The following is a 26132-nucleotide window of genomic DNA, read 5'->3' as shown; positions in this document are numbered from 1 at the left end:
CACAGAAATGGCCATTAAGTCAAGAAAAGTCACTCAACATCATTCTTTTTTTTTTTAGTACCAGGGATTGAGCCCAGGGGTGCTTAACCACTGAGCCACATTCCCAGCCTTTTATTATTTTATTTTGAGACAGGGCCTCCTAAGTTGCTAGAGCTGGTTTTGAACTTTCAATCCTCCTGCCTCAGCCTCCCCAACCACTGGGTTTACAGGTGTGCACCACCACACCCAGCAACATCATTAATATTCCTGAAACAAACTGAAGCCACAATGGCACAGTACTACACACTCACTGGAATCACCAAAATTAAAAGCACCAACAGTGCTGACAAGGTAGTGGAGGGACTGCAGTGCCCACACACTGCTGGTGGCACTATTCAAGGACTCAACCACTCTGAAAACAGTTCAGCAGCTCTTTATAAAGTTTAACCTACTCATTGTACTATGTAACAATCCCACTCCCAGGTTACCACAGAGAATATAAAACCTGTCTCCATGCAGATCTGTACATAAACATTCATAGCCACTTTATTCATAACAGTCACAGGTTCGAACTCAAAGGTCAATCAAACTAGTGAACGGATACACCACTGTGATAAATACACAAACAATGGAATGCGAACAGCGAAAAGGAACAACTATTGGTACATTCAATGTGAAGAAAAAAAATCTTAAAAGCATTAAATAAAAGTAGCAAGACATAAATGACTACATACTGTAGAATTCTATTTATATAAAATTCTAGAAAAGGTACAATGACAGTGACAGAAAACAGGCCAGTGACTAAAAGGGACAGGAAAAGAGAAGAACAACCACAGAGAAACATGGAAACTTTTGAGGATGACAGAAATGCTCTATGTATTTTAACTGAGTCAGTGAATATTTAAATGTATACATGTGTCAAACTTTTGAATTGTGCACAAGTGTTCACAATAGCTCAAATGTCCACACTGAAGAGATGAACAAATTATGGTACATAACCATACAATGAAATATTATCTAGCCATAAAAGAATGAAGGGCTGGGGGAAGAGCTCAGTGGCAGTCCACTGGCCTAGCCTGTGTGAGGACCTGGGTTCAATGCCCAGCACGGGTTAAAAACAAAACAAAACAAAACACAAAGTTATACTCAACATCACCAAATGGAATACTTAAAAGTGGTTAGATCACCAGTTTTGCATTGTCTTACAATTTAATTATGTGAATTTCACTTCAAAAAAGAGTCTATTTTTTGGAAGTAAATTATACTTCTGTAAAAGTGCCTTCCATAAGCAGATGTAAAAATACCAGAAGTAGCCGAAAGCAATGGAGCCTCCTAGCTCAGCCTCTCATAATACTTCCTCCCAAAACAGTATAGTAGAGGATTTCTTAATGTTGGAGTATCAACTCCAACCCTTGACCCCAGTTTTGATAACCAAAAATATATTTTGAATATTACACTAAATATCTTCTGCACCAAAACCTGTTATGAATCACTGCTAGCAACAAGAAAAAAAAAATGAAGATGCAAGTCATGCTCTACAATATGTGAAGATAAGCAGTGCCCAAACTTCAAATTTTCTATAAATGATAAATTTAAAACTACCAAATCCCAGCAAATGATTATTCAGCTCTCCACTCACTTCCCATCCTTGCAGTGAGCCAGGACACACGGGCGAAAACAAGTGAATAAAAGGACAGTCCATCAGCCTAAGGCAGCTTGAAATCCATGGTCTGAAGACTAAGACTACGTTAAATGGGAAAATACTACAGACAGCCTGATAGAAATCTGTTCACAACAGAGAGACTAAGGACTCAAAAGTAGATGTGATTTAAATGAAACAAAAGAAGGGAAAGGGGCCCTTTTACAATTGTGTGGTGCAGGTAGAAGCAAGAAGAAAATTTAGGGTCCAATGAAATCAGCTGTAATGGGTTAAAATACAATTATACTTAGAGCCATACATGAATCTTTGAGCTTACTAGAGTGGTGAATCAATTTATTATTTTGAAAATTGGTCAGGAATTAAGTATTTTTTCTTCCTTTCCTTTATAAACTATATTGCTGAGTAACCAAACAGATATACAGAAATTTCTCTCCATGTAAGTATTTCAGTTAAGGAAAAAATTATAAAATTAAAATACCATTATTTTGACTTTTGTGAGTTAATGAATCTGGTCATTAAGCATCAACAGATGCAAATATTATTAAAAAAAAAAAAAAAGAAGCTAGACATCATGCACCTGCTGTCAGAGGAGCATAGCACTACTACAAAGAAATCACAGAAATTAAACCTGAATCTCATCAACCATGTATGTCAAACCTTGATTTATAGGAAATAATAGAGGACAGAGGAACATTCTAAATACCACCAAGTGAATATAATCAATAAAATCTAGACGGTGATTAACTCTATATAGAGTCAATGACCCAATGTTTTAAACAAATTCAAGAGGGGAAAAAAATGAAAGAATTACAGTTTTAAAAAGACCTATTAACAATGTCACTTAATGGAAGTAATCTGCAAATTGATTCAATAAGTTTAAAAAAATTGGTTACTAATGAGAATAATGGAAATCTGAATATGGATTAAAGAATTACTATTAACTTTTTAGACTTTTTTTAAAGAAGTCTTAAGTTTTTAAATAATATGTATTTTTAGATATATTCACTGAATAGTTACCCAAAAAATAAGCTGTTATACGAAACCTCTCCACAGAGGTCTGGGGGCGGCTCAGGGGTAGAGCACTTGCCTTGCCTGTATCATGTTCCACAAACAAACCTCTCCACTGAAAAAATTAAACCTAAATAGTTCAAAATACATGCCAGAAATGAAATAATTATTGTAAAGGGATCAATTCTTCCAAATTTCCACTTTTTTCCCTCTAAAATTCACATCAAAATGCAAAGGCCAAGAACAACGGAAGCACTCAAAAGTACAACAAGTTAAAAGTCCTGTGGAAGAATGGAATTTCTTATGAAGCTAGATTAAGTAAGCAATGTGATATGAGCAGGCACAGTTACCCAGATTTAAGAAACACACTCTTGCATCAAATGGACACTAGATAAATATGATAAGCCCAGCACTGCAGCATAACAGGATGGTCTCTCAGCAAATATTCCTGAATTAGAATGCCACTTGGAAATAACAAGAAACACAACCCCTACATCTCAGTCATAACACAAAATCGACCTCAGGTTAGAAAAACAATGGTGAACTGTAAGGTCTACCAACCTCCCCTATAAAGAGCCAGACAATTAGTAAACTTTTCCAGGCTTAGAGCCATATATGCTATCAATTGTATATTCTCCTCTTCATAGTTATTTAAAAATGCAAAGATCTTACTTTAGGGCAGTACAAAAACAAAACACAGGGTAGGGAGATGGGCAAGCTGTGGTCAGCTGATTGTGATTCTATAAAGTTATTAGATTATAATCTGCAGCAGAGAAAAGTTTCTTAATCTTCATAATAAGAAATGGGACATGGAACACTAACCATAAAAGAAAAAAATTGATAAACTTATTATGTTAAGAATAAAATAAGGGGCTGGGATTGTGGCTCAGCGGTAGAGTGCTTGCCTAGCACCGGCAGGACCCAGGTTCGATCCTCAGCACCACATAAAAATAAAGGCATTGTGTTGAATCCAGCTACACCTAAGAAATAAATATAAAAAAAAAAAAAAAGAATAAAATAAGAATTTTTGTCACATCACTGAAAGATTAAAAAATAAGCCAAAGTGGGAGAATAACTTATTTCTAACACCGATAAGAAAAAGATCATGGGGCTAGGGTTGTGGCTCAGTGGTATAGTGCTTGGCTAGCATGTGTAAGGCACTAAGTTTGATTCTCAGCACTGCATATAAATCAATAAAGGTCCATCAACAACTTAAAAAAAAAAAAAAAAGACAAGTCACAGAAAAGGAACAAGAGACTCCCAATAGGTGCTTTTCCACAGATGCATTCAGCTTCACAATAAACTCAAGGGTCAACTCTGTACTTCCATCGTAACAGCTAAAACTATAACAACCAGTACCAAAGTTCTGGCAAAGACAGAATAATACTACTTCTTGTGCACTGCTGGTGGGATTTAATTTTATACAAAAGGCTTGGCTTTATCTCCTAAAGTTGGACTTATGCCGACTCATACTCCATGATCCACTTCTGGTTGTAGACTCAGCAAAAATGCCGTTATTCATCAATGCTGTGCAGAAGAAGAGTATAGTGCACCTGCTACCTTTTGAAAGGCCTGCTTGCAAGACTGCCCTTGGCTGGTGCCTGGGAACTTTAGTCTCGGGACAGTTCTCATCATTCCCTGGGAAAAAATGGCTTACTATGTCTAACTTGTTTGTGAAAATAATAGTCTCATATCAAACACTGTTTTTCCTAAAGACTAGAACTTTGGTATATTTGGTACATACTTACCTTGGGCTTAAGTCTCTAATGAGCTTTTCTAGAAGAAACATTTCTTGTGTGTTGTTGCAATGGATTGCTGAGAGAATACAGCCCATTCTTTGTGACTTCACTAGAAGGGAACTCGTAGGATACTGATTTCTTCTAGACTTGATCCAGCACGCCCCCTCCCTTTTCTGTTGCTTTCTTTCATGATTAAAAATCATAGCCATGAATATGACTATATGGTCAGTGTCATGACTCCTCTTTTTTTTTTTTTTTAAGAGAATTTTTTAATATTTCTTTTTTAGTTTTCGGCGGACACAACGTCTTTCTTTGTATGTGGTGCTGAGGATTGAACCTGGGCTGCACGCATGCTTGGCGAGCGCGCTACCGCTTGAGCCACATCCCCAGCCCCTCATGACTCCTCTTAGTAAATCATCCAACACAGCAGAGGGGTTGTCAGAGACTCCCCATTCCCACCAGGGTTGGGGTCAGAAGTAGAATTCACCAGAACAACCCTGACTCACCAAAAGCAGTGTTTGGGAAAAAGGAAGGATGTAGGTGGGTATTACAAACTTTTGGCTGGTACCTGGGTAAGTTACGAAGTTATCTAGTGTAGGAGAGGTAAAAGTTACCCCAGGAATTTGAAAACGATAGAGCCAACTCCAGGAGGGCTGACAGCTGGATCCCCCCGTTGCTTCTGGCTGTGCTGGCTAGAATAAGGGGAGAAAAAATATAGCCCAGGAAATAATAACCTTTGTTTCCGTTTTTCCTTCCAGGTGTGAAGAGAAAGGACACAAATTTCCCAAGGGCGGGCTTTGGGTGGCACAAATGGTAAACATTTTCACAGTTCTGTCTTCCAAGCGGAAGGGAAAAAAATTAAATCAGTCCCCAGGATTGAGACAAAAATTTAGATAAACTAGAAGCAAAAAATGGTGAAAACAACCCCACTGGATATGGAAAATAAAAAACCCCAAAATAGTGAGGCCTTGGAAAAGAAAATAGAAAAGAAAGTCATACAATGATGACTTTCTTCTCTTTCAAGATAAATCATTCCCAGACACTGGCCACAGGTGGGGAGACAGAGTGTTATCCAACCTAGAAGTGATATAATCTTTTCAAGACAACTTCACTGACCCCCCCAGCTCAAGGACTCAAATTCTTGAGTGCCCAGACTGCAACACTCACTACATCACCCACAACCTATATAAAACCAGTCCCCTCCTTTGTCTGGTGGCTCATCTTCCACAGGAAAGTGGATCCATTCCCATAGGTGTAGTCCTGTTCCTGAATAAAGGCTGAACTGATTTGTGAAGTTTGTGTCTGGCCCGGTCTCTTTGTTCTAACAGTGAGTAGATGCTAAGACGGGCTGTGCCCCAGCCCTCTGCATTCCAGTCAGGACCTCCCCAGCAAGCTGAATGCACTGCTAGGAGTCTGTACCAATTTACAGAGAGATATAAAACAGATGTTTGTGGCAGGGAGGGGGGACTTATATTTAAATGGCTTTATGTTTTGTGGTTATTGCACCTAGATACATAATAAAACTATAAAGAAATAAATATGGTAGTTTTGAATACATAAAAATAAAAATTATCTATGCCTCCAAAACAGCAAGACAAAATGGAGCAAACAATGACACTGAAGAAAATAACTGCAATGAGAGCTACAAGTGAAGAGAAAAATAATACCCCAATATAAGAAAAAGGAGAAAAGGCCATAAATAGGCAGAACTATTCCCAAGAACACAAATAACCAAGTAAATGTTTGGTAACAGAAGTACAACCTTAAATGATATACATTTTTCACACATAAAGTGTCAAGTTAACAAATGTGAAAAATGTACATCCTACCATTGGAAGTGAAAGTGGTATTCCTTTCAGTAGCCAAGACAATATGAATCAGAAGTCTTAAATGTGCATATGGTCTGACTGAGCAAAGAGATTCATTTACTGTTTAAAATACTAAAAAATGATACACAAGGGCTGAGGCTGTGGCTCAGTGGAGAACACTTGCCTAGCACTGGGTTCGATCCTCAGCACCACAATTAAATAAAATAAAGGCATTCTGTCCATCTTCAACTACAAAAAAATTAAAAAAAAAAAAAAAAAAAAAAAGGAAGAAAAATGATACATAAGATAGATAAGTCTAAGTAGGAATGACTGGTTGATGAATATGCTCACAATGGAATAACTATGACTATTAAATATACTATTGTTATTATTTTATAACACTGAAGATACTTACAATATGTTAAATGAAAATATGTCAAATATGAGCTTCCTTGGGCACAGTGGCACATGTCCATAATCCCAGGCACTTGGGAGTCTGAGGCAAAAAGATGGCAAGCTCGAGACCAGCCTCAGCAACTTAATGAAACCCTGTCTCAAAAAATAAAAAAAAGGGGACCAGGGTAGAGCTCAGTAGTAGAGTGTTTGCCTAGATGTGCAGGCCCTGGGTTCAATTCCCACCAATGTAAAAACAACCTAAATAAATAAATAAATAAAACATTTAAAAACTAAAAATAAAAAAAGGGATTGGGTTGTAGTTCAGTGGCAGAGTGCTTGCCTAGTATGTGTGAGGTTCGATCCTCAGCACCACATAAACAAATAAATAAATTAAAAAAATATTTAAAGAAAGAAAGAAAGGGCTGGGGATGTAGCTCAGTGGAAAAGCACCATTGGGTTAAATCCCCAGCACACACCGCCCCTCCAGAAAAAAAAAAAAGGTGTGTGTGTGTGTAACCTTCCTGAAGGCAGGAATTTTATGTTTTCTTCATAGCTAAGCATCCTGTACTAGATTCATCTATCAGGCCAATAAGTCTGTATTTGCTGAATAATGAATGAAAACTGTTGTGAAGTAAGTACAATGATTTAATGTGCATACTCTTAATCAGGAAAAGGATAAAGTTTGCAATAAGATAAGTACCAAAATGTTAATAGAGCCAGGTTTGGTGGCACACAACTGTAATACCAGTGGCTCAGAAGGCTGAGACAGAAGGATTGTGAGTTCAAAACCAGCCTCAGCAACTCAGTGAGACCCTGTTTCTAAATATTTTAAAAGGCTGAGTATGTGTTCAGTGGTTAAGTACCTCTGAGTTCAATTCTCAGTACCTGCCCCCCCCCCAAAAAAGTTAATGGAAATATCTCTCAATGATGGGAACTATATGGGGGTGATGTTACTGCTTGCTGATATTTCTTAAATGGCCTACAAGGAATGTATATTACCATTTCCCCCAAATAGTCACATGTGCTCATTTTTCCTAAGTGGACCTATGGAGTAGGATGGGATTTGCATGGTGGGGAAGATAAAGAGGAGTGATGCAATTTATTTATTTATTCAGGTGTTAGGGATCAAACTCAGAATCTTGTGCATACTAATGTGATTTATTTTAAGGAGTTCTGATGTTTGGTTCGTTTTTGTAACTAAGCATCAAAGCCAGATGGGGTCAAACCAAGTATGAACCAAGACTACAGACACCAGGAATACTTACTTAGAATGTATAGGCAGCTACTCTCACACCCTCACTTAAGTCTTTTCTCACACTCTCCCTCCCATCCACAGCTTCCACTGATACTTTAGCCTGCAGTATTCTAATTACACAGTGGGAAAGAGAAACCCATGAATTTTATATTCATAACTGTCCTATTACTCATTAACTAAAACTTCACATATTGTCGTAAGAGGTTGCAAAGCTATGTCCCAGAAAACTCAAACAACAATAATGTCTTTTCTTATATGGAAATCTCTAATTACTGTATCATATACTCAAGTTACATAAGAAGAAACTTACCCACAAATTCCCAGTTTTTCTTATAATCAGCTGGAAATTTTCGTAAATGCAACTGATAGAAATTTTCTTTATTTGGAGAGCTGATCCATTCCTGTGCCACCTATATATAGCAATAAAAGAATAAAGAAAATTAAGAATGCAAAAATATTGTGGAAAATCACGCCAAAACAGCACAATTTCCCAAAGTTAGCAAAAATAAACTTAGAATCCTAAGGGACAACCTAAAAAGTAAACTGTGGCAGCTTAATGAAATTGTTTAACACTCCCCTGCCCAATTCAGCAGCTGTTAGCCGAATGTGTCTATTTACACTTATGTTAGTGAAAATTCTAAAATTAAAAATTTCTCTTCTCAGGAACTAGCCACATTAGAGTGCTTGACAGCCACCTGTGGTCACTGCACTGTATACTGCAGAAACAATAAAGCTCTGCTAGACAGCACTGGTAGCGTGCTCAAGGCCAAAGGACTTAGATTTATGGCATCTTTGGGATTTCTCACCACTATATCATCTCACCAGTTTCTAAATCGGTCTGTATCCCTCTCCCAATTTGCTGAAGCCCCAAACTCAGAAGTGCTCTTGAGGATCTTCAGAGAGAGAAGACTCCTCCCAAACCTCAATTTATAAGACTACAAGTACAAATAAGTCATTCTATATTTCAACTGTTTGAAAACAAATTGTTTAGGCCGAAAGAAAAATTTTATCTAAATATAACATTATAGTCCTAAGTATTTAAATCTATAACTGGTCACAGTTCCTCTGATAAAATTTAACATAAAAAACTATTGATGGTTGGGCTAGGGATATAGCTCAGTTGATACAATGATTGCCTCGTATGCACAAACTGTTGGGTTCATTCCCCAGAAACACACAAACAAACAAACAAACAAACAACAACAAAACTATTGATGGTCAGCTGCTTCTGCACCCAAGTTAGTAAACTCAAACCCACAATGACAATAGGGACAGGGTATGGGAAAGGAACTGAATGTGCATCATCTTCTAATAAGGTAGAACTGTGGGCCACAGTCAGTCTGTACCACCCAATTCACAGCTAGAACACCCCATGGTACTACACGTATTGGAATCATCTTCAAAAATGCATCACTTGCTCCCAGCATTATTCACAATCACCAAAACCTGGAAACAACCCAAATGTCACCAATTGGTGAATGGATAAACGAGTGAAGTACGTCCATACAATGACAACAGAATCTCATTTGGCAATAAGACCATGAAACACTATGTAATAGACACTTCAACATGGGTAAGCGAGAGGAGCCAGACGCAAGAGACTAATGTACTGCCTAGTCCTGTGAGGTGACATGTCCAGAAAAGGCAAATCTACAGATGAAGAAGATCAGTGTCTGCCTGGGGCTAGTCCTAGGAATGGGAAGTGACTGCAAAAGACATAAGGGATTGTCACAGGGCTACAGAAATATTCTAAAACTGGATTGTGGTGATGGTTGACTGACTCTGCAGATTTACTAAAATCACTCAACTGAACACTCTAAAAGGGTAAATTTATACATTACACCTCAATAGCATCCTAGTGTGTACAACAAAGAAAAAAAGATTGAGCCAGTAAAACTTCATCACTGCTTATCCTAGAGAACATGAGATGTGCCTAAGACTGCCCAGAAGATCCTAGCTAGTTCCCACCCTGGAGGAAAGAGGGCAGACAGTTTTATTTTGAAATTATTTGGGCCTAATATGAACTTCTACATGAACTCCACAAGTTATGATAGCCCACCAATGATTACTGAACTTCTGCAGACATCACAGAGAAACTTAGCTAGGTAAGAAATCCTAATTAATATACTCAACATAATATATAAGTCACTGGCTTGTGTATTTGATGCAGTTAGTTTTATGACCCATTTGGTTCTTTTTCTTTTTCATAACCTATTTGAATCTAAGAAATTTAAAAATCGTGAAAGGCAAGAGCTAATCTTTTTAAGCCAAGTAACAGCTGAAAGTCAAACAAGTGGATGCCGTGGTCTACCAGAGTGTTACCAAGGTGGATGTAATCCCAATTCCACAATTCACCAAGTTCAGAGGATGAAAAGAATCACACACAAAAATCAAGCTCCCTGAATATAAGAACATTTAGAATACACTGAACAGAAACTGACATTCAGTGGCTTTACAAATATGAAAGGAGTGGTAATGATGTAACAACCTTACAAAGCACTGTAAATGAACAAAGAACACCCTGCTCCTTCCTTCCTCAGTGTGGGAGATGGAGACCTAGGTAGGCTTTTTTCTCAAAGGAGGTCTGAGTCCCCCCTGTCTAATAACTACACAAAAAGGATCATTCTAGCTAGCAATTAGAGAAATGCAAATCAAAACTACTCTTAAGGTTTCATCTCCCTCCAGTCAGAATGGAAGCTATTATGAAGACAATAAGAAGTGTTGGTGAGCCTGTGGCTTTGGAAAAAGGTACACTCATATACTGCTGGTGGGACTGCAAATTGGTACAGCCAATATGGAGAGCAGTATGGAGATTTCTTGGAAAATTCGGAATGGAACCACCATTTGACCCAGCTATCCCTCTCCTCAGTCTATACCCAAAGGACTTAAAAACAGCACACTACAGGAACACAGCCACTCAATGTTTATAGCAGCATAATTCACAACAGCTAAACTGTGGAACCAAACTAGATGCCTTTCAGTGGATGAATGGATTTTAAAAAGTGACATATACACAATAGAATATTACTCAGCAACAGAAGAGAATAAAATCATGGCATTTGCAGGTAAATGGATGGAGTTAGAGAAGATAATGCTGAGTGAAGTTGGCCAGTCCCCAAAACCCAAATGGCGAATGTTTTCTGTGATATGAAGAGGCTGATTCATAATGGGGTAAGCAGGGGGAGCACGGGAGGAATAGATGAACTCTAGATAGGGCAGAGGGGTGGGAATGGAAGGGAGGGGGCATGGAGTTAGAAATGATGGTGGAATGTGATGGATATTATTATCCAAAGTACAGGTATGAAGACACAAATTGGTGTGAATATACTTTGCATACAACCAGAGATACGAAAAATTGTGCTCTATTATGTGTGATAAGAATTATAATGCATTCTGCTGTCATGTATAATTTTTTAAAAATTAATTTAAAAAAAGAAAGGATCATTCTAGAAAACAGTGTTCCTAATAATTTAACTTTTCACAGAGAAACTAGTGTAATAATATGATCTGATTAAAGTATTTCCCCACATACTAAGTATTTTGGTTATAATGAGATGTTTGTGTTTCTAAGGAAGTTTTCTTGAGGAAAAAAAAATTACATGAGAATAGTTGTTTCACTGGGGAAAAGGAGTTCCTGCAGCACTGGCTTGGCTCACAGTACCCAAAGTCACCCTTGCCTTTCAGGAGACAGAAGACAACAAAACCCAAAATAGACAAAGCAACTGGCATTCAAACCCATGCCATCATCACAAATCTGCAAACTCATTAACTCGCCTTCTCGATCTCTCTCCTCCTCTTTAGAACTCAAACTCTATTATGGAGTCATCCATTTCTCATATCGATTTCTACCTACTGCTCACTCCCATTAATAATGAAGCTTTAGCTAACACACACACGAAAAGCTTCCTTATCTTCTAATCACCATGTAGCGTGACTTTTTTTGTCGTCATTGCATAGGTTAGCAAAACATCTTTCTGTTCACTACTTTTATACCAACTTCTTTCTTAATCATTACTCCACCAAATTTGCCATTCACCAAATTCAATGCTTACTCTCTTGCTGTTATTTTTCCTCCCCCTTGATCTCATGTGGAGTTAATCCAAATCTTCAGTTCATGATGCACTTCCATTAGTATATAAGGCTCTTTTGACTTTTCCTGTATTCCAATTCCATCACATCTTGTACCTTAGGCACCCACAATCCTGTATTTGGTATAGTATCACTAAAAAATCCAGTGTGTGTGTGTGTGTGTGTGTGTGTGTGTGTAGAGAGTGGGTGTGGTTTACCTAAAATAGTATTGTATTACAAACCAGCTTTCTTTTCCAATCAATATTTCAAAGTCTCTCTTGGTATCAACAATTGCATAATACTCCCTAGTATGAAACTACATTTTATTCATCCATTCTCTTAACTGGGTCTGAGTGCATAAACAATCTCATGAGAGAAAATCCCAAGACCAACAAATTCTTATGGATGGATGGATCTGTGCACATGATCCTCTGATGGGTAAACCTAGGAGTAAAGACTGCTAGACAAAAAAAGATCACAAACTGCCGCTCACCACTGTGTCTTCAATTTCCTTCTTAGTGTGAGCTAATATGTCATAACACCTATCATCACTTGCACTTCCCTTCTGCAAACTGACTTTCTGTTATACATCTTCTACTGACTTCTATTTTTCTGCTAACCTGTTAAGTCCTATTAAAACTTCCAGTTCTTAGGACCTTGTGAATTTTGTAATGTTTTAACTCTCTTCACCAGTCAACTTTGAATATGAGGTCCTTCACTGAAAACATAAGTCTTTGACAGAGTTAAATCCTTCATCATCTCATTTTGTGGTTTAATGCTTCTTAGAGTTTTATGATGAACTTAGTTTTTCTGATATTTTCCTCTTTCATCAGGACTGATCAGGTGTTCTCCTGGGCCACATCAACCTCACAAAACTTCTTTATAGCCTATCTGGCTTGTAGGCCTTGATGTCCACAAGGAACACTCATGTGCTGTTATCTTCTCTCCCCTTCACAGCGATGGCCCAATGGTCAAGTATGTTTCTCCTGGGCACTTTTTCAAGGCTACCAGGGCTGCCTCCTGAACCAGTGCCTAGGGCCACTGGAAAGTGGTCATGTGCAGACTTTCTTTGCGTGGTTGTGGATACCTTTCAGCACATTCTTTTGGGTCTTGAAAGCCCTTGCTCTGGCTTCAGCTTTGGGAGGGGCAGGAGCTTTCTTCTTAGCTTTCAATGCCATCTTGGTGAAACAGGCTGACAGTTTTTTCTATTAGCAGAAAAGTTACATTTCAAATATGTAACAATTCCCCCTTATCTGTGACTCCCAGTAGATGCCTCAAAGAGCATATATCAAACTCCAAATAAAGATTCAGAACTTCAGGAGCTGGCAATATAGCTCAGCTGGTAGAGTGTTTGCCTTGCATGCAAAAGGCCCTGGGTTTGATCCCCAGAATCACCAAAAAAACCAAAAACAAAACCAACAACAACAACAAAAAACAACCCAACAAACAAACTCAGAACTCCTATCTTTTTTTTTTTTTTTTTAAAGGAATCAATTTATGGTTTCTCTTTGGCATAGCCAAATTATCAGCACCACTCTTCTTGTACTTTGATAAGGGTTATTTGAACACAAGCACTGTGATGCTGCAGGTCAATCTGGAGAGCAAGGTGTCTGCTAAGTGACTAGCAGATAGTACTTTCATCGTGGATACATGGGACAAAAGGATGACTCACATTTGGAGCTGGACTTAATTGTGTTACCAGGGAAGGGGCAATATTATTCTGGGATTTTCCATATAATATTTTTGGACCATGGTTGTCTGTCACGGGTAGCTAAAACTGACATCATGAATGAGGACCACTATGGGTGTATTAACTAAAGTTTCTGGGCCAGAAGGTACAGATCCAGCCTATTTTTTCCCAATGGAGTGGGTCAGCTTTCTCAGAACCACCCATGTACCCTTCCCCATGACCTGTGGTTCCCTATTCATCTCATCCTAGATGATAATCAATGTGAGGGATTCATGCTTAGGAGCCATGGGTCTCAACTGCTCTTGTGCCACTCTCTTATTTGTCTATTAGTATGGCTTTAAACTATCTTTACATTAGATGAGGCAAGTTCACCCCCCCACCACCACCTATTATGCTTCTCTTTCCTTTTTGCTTTCTCATCTGACTTTATTTCACTTTTTTCTTTCTATAAAACTCCTCCGTACTTTCACAGACACAAAGTTAAAAAAAAAAAAAAAAAAAAAAAAGCCTTACGCCTTACAGTAAGAAAGGTATCCAACACCTTTCTCTTTCTGCTTTCTGGCATTGGTTTACATTTTGTTCAGGGGAAAGTGAAAAAGGATTTGTGCTGGGGAAGGCGGCTTAACTTGAGATACATGGCAATAACAAACTGAAGTAATTATATTAGTAGATTTCACTCTCCCTTAAAACATTTAAGTAAACATTTTAATTTAAAATATTTAAAGTAAGTTTAACTCAAAACATTTTTGCTTGAATTTTTAAAAAATATTTTTAGTTGTTGATGGACCTTTATTTTAATTCACTTATTTATAAGCGGTGGTGAGAACTGAATCCAGTACCTCATACATGCCAGGCAAGAGCTCTACCATTGAGCCACAAGCCCAGCCCTTTTGCTTGAATTTTACTTGAACTAATTTTTTGGTTTTAATTTGGATTTTTTTTTTCTTGGTATCTGGAATTGAACCCAGGGTTGCTTAACCACTGAGGCACATCCCCAGCCTTTTTTATGTTTTATTTTGAGACAGGGTCTCACTCAGTTGCTTAGGATCTTGCTAAGTTGCTGAGGTTGGCTTTGAACTTGTGATCTTTGTGACTCAGCCTCCCGTGCCACAGGGATTACAGGCGTGAGCCACCATGCCTGGTTTTGGATTTTAACTTGAACAAATTTTCTTATTTTAGTTTTGATCAAAGTCTTGATCTCGACTTGACCAAACTTTTTATTAATTCAGAAAGAAATCATCTCTCTATAATGGGAAAACATCTCATTCATGAATACAGCTAAATAAAGGATGAACTATCTTCCATTATGATTTTCAAAATCAAGAGTCTTAAAGTGTTCTCCATAAATGGCTTGTGTATTTACTATTAGGATAATTCCTAACAGGTCTGCAGCTTCGGTTACTATTGTGTATGATGTTTTCTTCCATATTTTCTAACTGCTTATTGGAGCCATAAAGGGACACTAACCTTTTTATACATCAATCTTGTGCTCAACTATTGTTTTTATTGGGATTTCTATGTAGACCATCTAGAAATGATCAGAAGTGTGTCTTCCAATTATTCACTGCTGTTTTTCTTCATCTTAGTGAACTGTATTATTGAACACCAGGTGGAGCGCTGTTCAGACCTGCAACTATCCTGTCAAATGCTGCCTGTACACCTTGAGACACACTTGTTTACCACTGAGGTGAGCTCCTGGGTTTCTGATCCCTCCTTGGTATCTACTTTCTTTGTCCCTTCCAGTGTGTCCATGTTAAAATTGGCTTGGACTGCAAAGCAATTCGGGCTTTCTTTGGTTCATGTTTGTCTTTTGTATCTTTTTCCATACTTTCATCTTAAATCTTTCTGGTTCTTTTTATGTGCACCTATGGCAGATATTATTATTATTGGAACTTGTCTCTTTAACACATTCATAAACATATACAACTATCTGTGTGTACACGTGGTTCAGATTCCTTTGGCATTATTAATGAGTTTCTGGGAAAGTTTCAGTCTTAATTTTTTTAATCATCCTCTTTTCAACTCCCACATCCACTCCATCAGCAAGTCATGACAGTATCTCTCCAAAGTCTATCCCCAATACCTTATTTCCTCTACCTTCCCACAGCTACCACCCAAATCAAACCACCAGCATATATCTCTGGGTTGCTATACTTCTACCTGCCTTTCTACACATTATTCTCCACCCAGCAACAAGAGTGAGATGCAACAATATGTAAACTGGTGTCTATTTCTACTCTCCAGTCCAAACACCCACCAGTGAAAAATCTTCCAACACCTTCCTAAAGAACTCAAAATGAAATCCCCTGTAAGGCTTCATACTTAATCTCCCTCTTCATACATACCTTAGATCCTATCTCAAAGTGCTGTTTTCTTGACATCCCAACCCTCTCCTACCTCTTCTGGTTCTCAGCCAGTTTTCAAGAGCAGCCTCTCAATGTCACTCATCATATGTTGTTTCATTTTCTTCTCAAAACAAATTACAATCTGACTGGCTGAAGAGCCAGAGCCATCTCTCTGATTAAACCACTGAAAAGCAAAGCTGATGCACCAGAACATTCCCTTCCTGCCTGCTCCCTCTACCCGACTGGCCACAACCACACTACATTCACACAGAGGTGACAGTAAAGAACCGCAGACAGTCAGCAACCTAACTTTTAATGTAAAAGAGCATTTGCACAATTGGCTACAAAAAAATTTAAAAAAGAAATAAAACTAATCCCCGCTCACATAGTGTACATTTATCTAATTAATACTTTTATGTTTTAAGTGCAATAATTAAAACAAATACTTCTTTTAACCATATCAGTATAGAAAAGATTCACATCTCTAAAAACTGAATTTGCTCCTGACCTTTGTGTTGAGGGATAATTCTACATTAATACCATTATATTCCACCTGTACTAGGGCATATAACTGGATAATCAAACACTACACTTTAGATTCTAAATAGGATACCAATGTTTTGTAAAAAAGAGTCAGTACTTGGGCCAGGGATGTAGCTTAGTGGCAGAGCACTCACCTAGTATACATTATTCTCTGCATTCAATCCCTAGTTAATTAATTAAGTCTATACTCACTACAGTATTCCATTAATAAGGTGCAAGTAAAGTTATAACAAGTATACCAGAATAAGGGTGATGACCCCTGGTCCAGGACTGGGGTTGATGCCACAGCCTTGACTTATTAGAAAAACTAAAAATCAAAACTAAACAATGCTGGGCTGGGTTGTGGCTCAGTGGTAGAGCACTTGCCTCACATGCATGAGGCACTGGGTTCGATTCTCAGCACCGCATATAAGTAAATAAGTAAAATCCAATGACAAAAAAAAAAAAAAAAAAAAATATATATATATATATATATACACATACATATACACATACACACACACACACACTAAACAAGGTTATCTTGACACCATAAAAATTGTTGGTCTAATAATTTCCATCATTCTCCCAAATATCCTATACCTATTATAGTCTCAATCCCTTCACCCACCCACTCCCTGACAACTACTCATCTGCTTTTTGTCCCTATGAACCTGCCTTTTCTGGGCAACACATGGACAGAATCATAAAACCTGACCTTCTGCACCTGACTTCTTTCAGCAGCACAATGTTTTCAAAGTTCATCAATGAATATGAATCAGAACACCTTTCCTTTTAATGGCTGAATAATATTTCATTGAATGAACAAACCATATTTTGTTTATCCATTTGTCAGCTGATGGACATGTAAATTGTTTTCATATTTTGGCTACTATGAATCATGCCCCAATCTACTTTATGGTTTCCTGCTCTTAAACATCAGTAGACCACCAGAAATCAGCCAATTGAAAGAAGGAATTAAGAAAAGAACTACAAACACTAAAATGAACAGGAAAAAACTAGGGAAACAAGTATACAAATTAAGAAAAACTTCTAATTTTAATATTCTTAAGCTAATTGAAAGTACCACATACATGAAATAAGAACAGAACCCTATAAAAATGGCTAAGATTTGGGGCATTACTTTACTCAAAAGATTTGACATAAAGTTCATTTTAAAGGTTGAAGCTGAAGTTCATTTTCAAGCTTTACAAAAGCCATTTATCTTGCCAAGTATTAACAATGCCCTGAACACCCTCTTACAGCACCGGCCCTTGTTCAACACAGGTCCTTTCCTCCAACACGCCAACCCACTTGCTACCAGCACCTGCACTCCTGTCTGGAGGACACTCCTGCAGCTGGCTCCTTCTGATCCTTTGGTCTCTGTGTAAACACCATCTGCTCACAGAGGCTTTCTAACCTGCTATCTAACGCACACTGCTTTCTTTGTTCTAGGTCACACTGGAATGCTTATCCCAACATGAAATAGTATCTTGTAGAAGGCAGAGACCACTTTCCCTCCCTGGCCTATAAATGCGTGTGGCACATAATGGGCACCTAAATATCAAGTAAGTGAATAAATTCATGAGCATTACCTCAAAATTCTTGTATGTACTTTTAAGAAACTTAATGAACACCCAGGTCTTGTTTTTTCCAAAGAAACATGAAAAATAAAAAAAATTTACTCCCAACTCCTTTTTCTCCTTGAAAATCACACACACACACACATCCCTCAAAATGTAGTTCCGAGGTTCAGTTTTTTTTTTTTTAAGACAGGATCTAACTATTTTGACCAGGCTGGCCTCCAACTCTATCTAGGTCTGTACCACCCATACCTGGCTCTGAGGTTCAAATTTAACCGGGAACCTTGTATTTTACTTGGCAACCCTAGTCAAGAAGCTGAGGAAGAAAAGAACCACAACAGGATGCTGGGGCTGAGGAGACTGCCATAGCTGGGTGCGGTGGTGCATGCCTGTGATCCCAGACAGTTAGGAGGCTAAGACAGGAGCAAATTCAAAGCCAGCCTCAGCAATGGCAAGGCGCTAAGCAACTCAGTGAGACCCTGTCTCTAGATAAAATACAATACAAAACAGGTCTGGGGATGTGGCTCATGGGCGAGTACCCTGGTTCCTACCCACCTCCCCAAAAAAACAAAGCCAAAAATAAAAACAAATGCAGCCGGAAGACTCTCTCCTTGTGCACTGGCACTTCCCCTTATATCCTGCACAAACTCTGCATGGGTCAGCTCTCCCCTAGGCTACCCCCAGACTCGCCCATCAGTGCAAGAACTGGGTCTGTAACTGCAGGGGTCAAAGGTTAACAGTACCATCAGCATCTGGAACTGTGGCTCCTACAAACATCTGTTCAACATGAAATCTAACAACAACATGGAATCAAACAGGTCCCTAGACTGTCCTCTAATTATGACTCAGCAGTAAAGGAACTTGAAAAGGAGAGGCAAATGACAAAAGCATACTTACTGTTTCAAAAGTATTCAATATCATCAAAGGTAAAAAAACATTAAAATACTCTCCACAATCTTGAAATCGGACAGGCACAGGTCTTGAGATGGACTGACAAAGACTTGCTGGGGGCCCACACTGATCAAAGTTCAAAAACATTTCATATTTCCATTTTAAGACCTCTTTAACAAAGGTGTCGGAGATAGACTGTGATGACAAGAGAATATTTACTGGAGAAGAAACTGAAAAAGATTTGCTTTCACCAAATGGAAGCTTGTAGCCTTGCTTGCTGGAATTATTTGGAGCCTGAGAATGAAGCACATTGCACAAACTATTCCCATCACCTGCTGGCTTCTGAGGTACCAGGGAAGCAGGCTGTGGTACTTTCAAAATAGACTGTACTCCATTTGATTTATTTTTTAGAGCTGATGGAAGTGAAGTATTTTCCAAAGACTTGGAAAGATTGGCAATGCGTGAAGTACTCTTTGAACTAAAAACCTTGGTGGTAGAGGGTCTTAAAGGTTTGGCTGCAGAAAGAGGCAAGCCAGGCTTCCGAAACACATCTTCATCTGCTTTGATTTCAGAGGGTCCTGAGCAGCATTCACCCTGGCTTTTCGTGGTTTCGATACCATCTTTGAACTTACACTCTGTGACACTCAAAGATTCCAACTGAGGCCGACTCACAGAATTTTCTTCTACCTGAACTGTATCTTTTCCATGAACCAATTCAATGAGCTTATCATTACCATACTCCATTTGTGAACATAAATCCATATCTTCAGGATCATGCTGTGTTAAAAATAAGTTGTCATCCTCTGCATCGCTGTTGGACTCAGGATCCACTTCTTTCAGAGCTGCCATCTCGACACGGTGTGCTGCAAGATCACCTCCAGCTAAAGGGGTTTCTAAAGTAGAGATCACTCCTTCGTTGGCTGGCAGTCTTCCATTCAACCCTCCAGAGTCACACTGGTTCAAAACACAAGCACCCTCAGTTACCTGAGATGTGTACTTTGCTGTTTTGGTCTCTGGTTCTGAAGGAAAGTCTTTTATTAACTGCTTTTCATCACCGCTGGCAAGTGCATCACTGCTTTTATAACCTGACCTCTCAGACTCAGGTACAAGTATGTCAGAATTATGTGTTCTACGTGTCCCTGCCCTTGGAGCATCCGCACTTCCGTAACCAAAAAGTTCTTGTCTGTTTTGCTGTGACTTAGGTCGTGCCTGCCTTGGTGAATGAAGATCCTGACTTGTCAGCAGTTTCTTATTATTTTTAACAGAAAGAGTCTGAGGAGAAATTAACTTGGTCTTTTTTTGGGTGTCTACTACTCCGACAGTTTTGCCATGATCGCGTAACTGAACTAAATACTCTAAAGATCGCTGGGACAACTCAAAGGCCTTCCGAGGAGCTTTCTTCAAACCAAGCTTCTCAACTGTGGAAGTTGGTTCAGGACACTGGCGAAATTTCTTTGGTGGAACTACAGCAGGAGTCGTCCTACAACTTAGGTAATGTGAACTTTTATTCTGCCCTTTTTTGGCATCTGAATGTGTTTTCTTAGTTTTAGAAACTGGGACTCTTCTAATGGGTTTTGAGTAAGTCCGAAGCTTTGGAGACTTTTTTACTGAAACCGCCGTGGCCCTCTGAACACTTGAACTGGGAGTTACAGTCCTCACGTCTGTACTCTGTAAGTCATTTTCAGTAAGCTCTCTCTCATTAAGAACATCAGAATGGTCCTCATTTCGGACAGAAGATGAAGGCCTGAGAGGATCTTCAGACACAGGTTTTTCAAATCGTTTCCTCTTAGGCTTTTTAACTTGGATTTCACGAAGATCCTCCATGGAAGCACTGCTGCTGTGAGGCTCTGGGTGCTCCTCGACACTCTCCACGACCCTGCACACCGCCTCTTCAGATGCATACTCTGTACCATAGCCCCAGTTATTGGTGCTGTCAGCTACATGAGTCACACAGGAACTTTTTTCAGTCTCTTGAACTGAATGCTTGTCCACTTTATGATCTTCCCAAACTGAAAACACTTCAGATGGACTTTCAAACTCAAAAAACTGAGAATCAGATTCCTCAAAGTGCAAAAGGGAGTTTGTCTTTTCTTCCTTTATAAGTTTCTTTTCCACAGTAGTAGTAACTATTGAATCATGCTGTGCCAGAGATTCTTTCTCAATAGATACTTTGCCCTGTTCAATGCGTTTTTCAAACCCAAGAATTGTCTCATCATCATCATCAGAATCTGAAATAACAATAATTTGTCCATGGCAGGTATCCACAACATTATTTTGGTTAGCTGTGAAACACCTTTTATCATCCTTTACTCTTCTCTGCAGCTGGGATGTACTTTTTAGAGTTGAATCTGATGGAAACTTAATAACACTGGCTTGAGCTATTAAAGACAATTTGTGGAGGTCTCTATCCACTTGAGAATCTGTTAAGGTATCAGACTTAGGACTGATGCCAGGGGCCTGCTCTCTTACCAAGTTAGAGGAAATCAGACCCACACTCTTATTCATATCCTTATTTCTTGATTTCAGTATAGTCACAGGATCTTTAAAGGGAGATGTTTTCTTCACCAAAGTATTGGTAATTTCTGTAAATGAAACCAAATCTTTATCATCAGCATAACAATCCTGTACTTTGCAATTATTTCCGTAAGAGAACATATCCAACTCTTCGCTCTTTAAGTGTTTCTTTTTCAGTGATAAACTGTTTTGAGATTTTTGTTCTCCATTTTCACCATCTGGAATACCATTAGGGTTTAAAGATGGGTCATGTGTGAAGCCATCCCCTTTCTGAACTCCTGCATCTTTTCTTAAATAGAAAGTCTCCATATTAGATGCAGTCAGATTTTCCCCTAAACTGATAGCATCACTGATCGAAGTACTTTTCCTGTGTTGCTTCTTTATAACATGTGATAACTTTGCACAGATTTCATCTTTCTGTGCCTTAGATTTTGGTTTTGAGGTTTTACCAAGAGCATCATCCTTTAAAGAGAAATCCTCACTTGATGTGGTTACTTTTGCCAGACAATCAGTGCAGGAATCAGTCAGTGAACGTGTTGATTTGATGATTCCCCGGCCACAGCCCTTGTCTGGACCATTTCTTGAAGGACAGCTCTGGGGCGTATGAGAGCTTTCCTTCACAGACTTCTGTACCCCTCTGCTCGCTTTACCTTGGTTTGGAGCTCTTTCAGCAAACAGGCTTTTACTACACTGCTGTAAGCGTGACTCAGCTGAGGGATGGTCTTCCACATTCAAGTCCTTCATGTAATTCTGCTCGTTACTGTCTTCTTTCACAGTACTACTTGCTTTAATCATTATGCTCTCTTGCATTTGATGTGTGTCAATTTTCATTGGTTCTTTAGAAAATGTTGGGCTGGAATTTTCAAGACAAAGCATGTCTTTCTTAGACTTCTCTATCTGTTCATTTTCTTCTTTAAAAGATGTAGGTGGGGTCTTACATGGAGTCAGATCCACAAAAGTGCTACACTGAGGTACTTTGACTTTTATGTTTCTAATAATTTGTTTTAAACACGTTTGTAACTCATGGGTCTCCTGACTAGTCAACTGCCAACCTAGAGACAAATTTCCTCGAAGGAATAAGTTAAGCTTATCCCAGAACTGCTTACAAAGAGTCTGTTGCCCAAGCTGGTACCCTTCTTTCAGGAGACTCCTGATCAGCTGCACACAAGCAAGCTGTACAGAGTTAGATGGCATTGAATGCAATGACAGTGATATCATTGCTGTTCCTTTGGAGCAATTTCCAGATGATTTCTCTGTACTCCGTGCAAATGCAGTGGTAGGGAGCTTGGCACATTTTACAACAGCTTCCACCCACTGCTGGGAGCTAACCCACAGCAAATGCAAACACTTTTTATTTCTGTGCAGTTCAATTACTGACACCAAAATTAGAAGAAAAAATTCAGTGACTTTGTCACATACAGCATCTGTTTGGTTGAGGACATCTTTAACTTCAGAGTACAGATGATGAATAACCTCTACTATGTAAGCCACACCCAAGTCCTTAAGATCCATGAGGGACTGAACAAAAGGTATGAACCACAGAAATGTGCTGTTATGGACACGCATGTCTTGACCAATGTCTGACTGAAGTACATTGGCTAATGTTTCCATTTCTTCATACATATTAGGACAATAATCTGGACAAATGGCTGATCTCCACCCTGAATCCTAAAACAAGAAAAATACATTCAGATAAATAAGTACAGTAATAGGTTTAACCCCAAATTGTAAAAAAAAAGTGTGTGTGTGTGTATCCCTAAACTTTCCTATTTTTGTTTACTATATATCAACATATATAACCCCACAAAAATTGAAAATATAAGTTGAACACTGACACTAAAGCTTCATTAGTGCAAGTCTACCCCCTTCCATGCTGTGCCCTTTTCATTAGCTGGCTCTGATTATTAGTCATGCCCCTTTTCCCCATCCCCAAAACCTTCTGTCTTCTCTAATTCCAAAGTATGCACACTAATGTAACAAGTTCATCTTCCCAAGCACAATTCACCTGGCTCCATTACCAGGCCTTTGGTAGCAGCTAATGCAGAACAGGTATGTATCATAAAACCATCATGCAACTAATTATGTAAATCACTATATAACAGAATCTGAATTTTCAAAGCGTTTTATACCTTTTTGGCCTTTTCAGGATTATAATTGTATACAATCTGGCTGCAAGTCACCATATCATCCAAATATGACTCCGGTTCTAACTTGGTCCTTAAATATGAACAAAAAAAAAAATTACTGAAATGAAGCAGGGGAAAAAAAAAAAAAACCCTTGTTGAGTCAACTGCAACAGAATTCCTGACATTAACTAACCTTATAGAGCTGTTCCGTATATTTTTGATCTCCCTATTATAGCTCACGTTGTTGATAATGGTTTGAAATGCCTCAATAGGATCAATAAGTTGACCCCAAACCTTAGAACCAAGGCGATCCAGGATCACCATGAAACAGTGTAAGGCTGGCCAGAAAGGATCCACACTATCATCTGAAATACAATGTAGCAATTGCAAAATTACAAAACAATTAGAAAAATACACTAAAATGTATTGAGAATTAAGCATTCTTTACCCAGCTAGTAACAAAACTAAAAGCAAAGTAGCAAATAATTTAAGGTCATACCAACTCTTAAGAGACAGATTTTTACAAAGTTAGCAGATTTTCAAAATTTTATCAAATAACTACTATAACCTCTAAAAAAAAAATTTTTTTTTTTAGGGGAACAATTGCTTAATAGGCAATAAAACAGTCTAGATAAACACAACCTTTTTACCTTGTTTGCTACACCTGACAATACTTCCTAATCAACTTCTCACCCCATTCCTGGAACTTTATACTCCCACTCTCCACTAAATAACAGAAACAAAGAACGGGTAAAAAGGGGAAGGAGAAACTTGTTATTTACAGATCAAAATGAGGCCCATAATACAAGAAATTCTGCTTCAATATAGTTCTGAATTTTTATATGGCATAGCTGGTAGGAAGGACTGAATCCTTTCACCAATGGGGTAGAGCAAAGATACATACCCCTCCGTTCATCCGTATTTCAACATAGCCCTGTAACTCATGGGTCTCCTGACTGCCAACCTAGAGACAAATTTCTACTTTCCTTTCATTTTGTAGAAATCCCTGTTGCTCCTCAATTCTTACTTCCAGTACTTTCCCTTCTCTATTAGAAGTACAGTGGGCAAGTTACTGCCCTACTTAAAGACCTTCAATGGCTCCTTATGTCTTCAAAGAAAATTCTAAGTCAAGAACTTGCAAGATATTGCTCTATTGTTTCTCTCTAGGTTTTTCATATTCCCACAATCTCACACTAAAAAAAATCACTAGCTTTTTCCCAAATAAGCACCATCTATCAAAATTCTATCCATCTGTCCAGCTTAAATGCCTCTTTCTTTATTAAATATTGCTCAGCCATTTCATTTCCTACAGAAAGAACTCTTCTGGGCCAAGGACCCTGTTATTGACAATATTTAGTCACCCTTGAATGTATAGCTTTATTTCCCTTAGACATCCTAAAACTCTGCCTTTTTCTTTTTTCTTTTGCTGGACATGGAGGTGAACACCTGTAATCCCAGGTCCTTGGGAGGCTGAAGCAGGAAGACTGCAAGTTCAAGGCCAGCCTGGGCTGCTCAGCAACATCCTGACTCAAAATATAAAAAGGGCCAGGATGTAGTTCAGTGACAGAGCACTTGCCCAAAATTCACAACTCCCTGGGTTTATTCCCTGTTTGTCTCTCTCTCTCTCTCACTGACACATACCCCCTCTGCTTTTTTATCAGTTATTTGTGCAGCTCTTCTTAGGCATTTTGTATCCCTCACAATAACTGATGCTGCCTCATGTTTAATAAGCTCTCATATAAGAAAAAAAGTAGTTAGGTGAAGACAGTTATAAAAGATTTCTTAAGAAAGGTGACTCACATTTTGAAGAAGGTAGGTAGGTGAGATGGATTAACAGAAAGGACAGAATTATATGTGCAGATATGCACAGGAAAAGTGAACAATTTATGAAGCAACTGCTGGCAAATGAATTAGTAATCACCCTAATCAGGAATAATATATCAGGAAACGACATGCTATGAATAAAATAAAACATATTTCTTTTAAAATCTCCAACCAGTGAGTTCATATCCAGTCAAGCTGATTGCAGAAAAGTGAAAGGTGGGAAAATATGTTCATTATGTTGGCATAGAATCTGGTATGATGGGAAATGCTTCTTATCTACACTTATACTGAATCCCCACACATGGGTGGTGACTGAGTCTTGGAATATGGCTAGTGGGACTGAAAAGGTGGATTTTTAATTTTAATTAATTTAAATTCACTAAGCACATGTGAGCCAGGTGTGGTGGTACACGCCTGTAATCCCAGTGGCTCAGGAGGCTGAGGCAGGAAGATCATGAGTTCAAAGCCAGCCTCAGCAAAAGCCAGGCACTAAACAACTCAGTGAGACCCTGTCTCAGATAAAAAGCAAAATAGGGCTGGGATGTGTCTCAGGTTGAGTGCCGAGTTCAATCCCCAGTACCAAACAAACAAACAAAAAACAACACATGTGACTGGTAAAATGAACAAGCAGGTAAAGACTGTGGGCAAAGTGAGGCTCTGCCCAGTGTTAGTTACCACACCTGTGTAAGGCCCAGGGATTCCAGGGCTCATTCCAGCACTAACT

General features: G+C 38.6%; 1 protein-coding gene and 1 non-coding gene across 7 annotated transcripts in view; one reads left to right on the top strand and one right to left on the bottom strand.

The window, feature by feature from the left end:
• Window positions 1-26132, bottom strand: part of Setx (senataxin) — an 86555-nt gene that overhangs the window by 34768 nt on the left and 25655 nt on the right. For 5 of the 6 annotated variants that reach the window (XM_048812835.1, XM_048812836.1, XM_048812839.1 and 2 more), the window contains 4 exons: window positions 23778-23949; window positions 23588-23675; window positions 18951-23126; window positions 8156-8255 (listed from right to left, as the gene is read on the bottom strand). In XM_048812835.1, coding sequence (XP_048668792.1) covers window positions 8156-8255; window positions 18951-23126; window positions 23588-23675; window positions 23778-23949 — 4536 coding nt within the window. The remainder of the gene's footprint in view (window positions 1-8155; window positions 8256-18950; window positions 23127-23587; window positions 23676-23777; window positions 23950-26132) is intronic. The other variant, XM_048812838.1, reaches the window with a different exon arrangement.
• Window positions 13238-13310, top strand: Trnaa-ugc. Its single transcript has one exon. It is a non-coding gene; the product is annotated as a tRNA-Ala (tRNA).

This window comes from Marmota marmota, unplaced genomic scaffold (assembly GCF_001458135.2).
Source record: "Marmota marmota marmota unplaced genomic scaffold, marMar, whole genome shotgun sequence".
NCBI classification, from domain to species: domain Eukaryota; kingdom Metazoa; phylum Chordata; class Mammalia; order Rodentia; family Sciuridae; genus Marmota; species Marmota marmota.
Note: the sequence above shows the minus strand (reverse complement) of the source record. Positions and strands in the feature narration are given on the sequence as shown.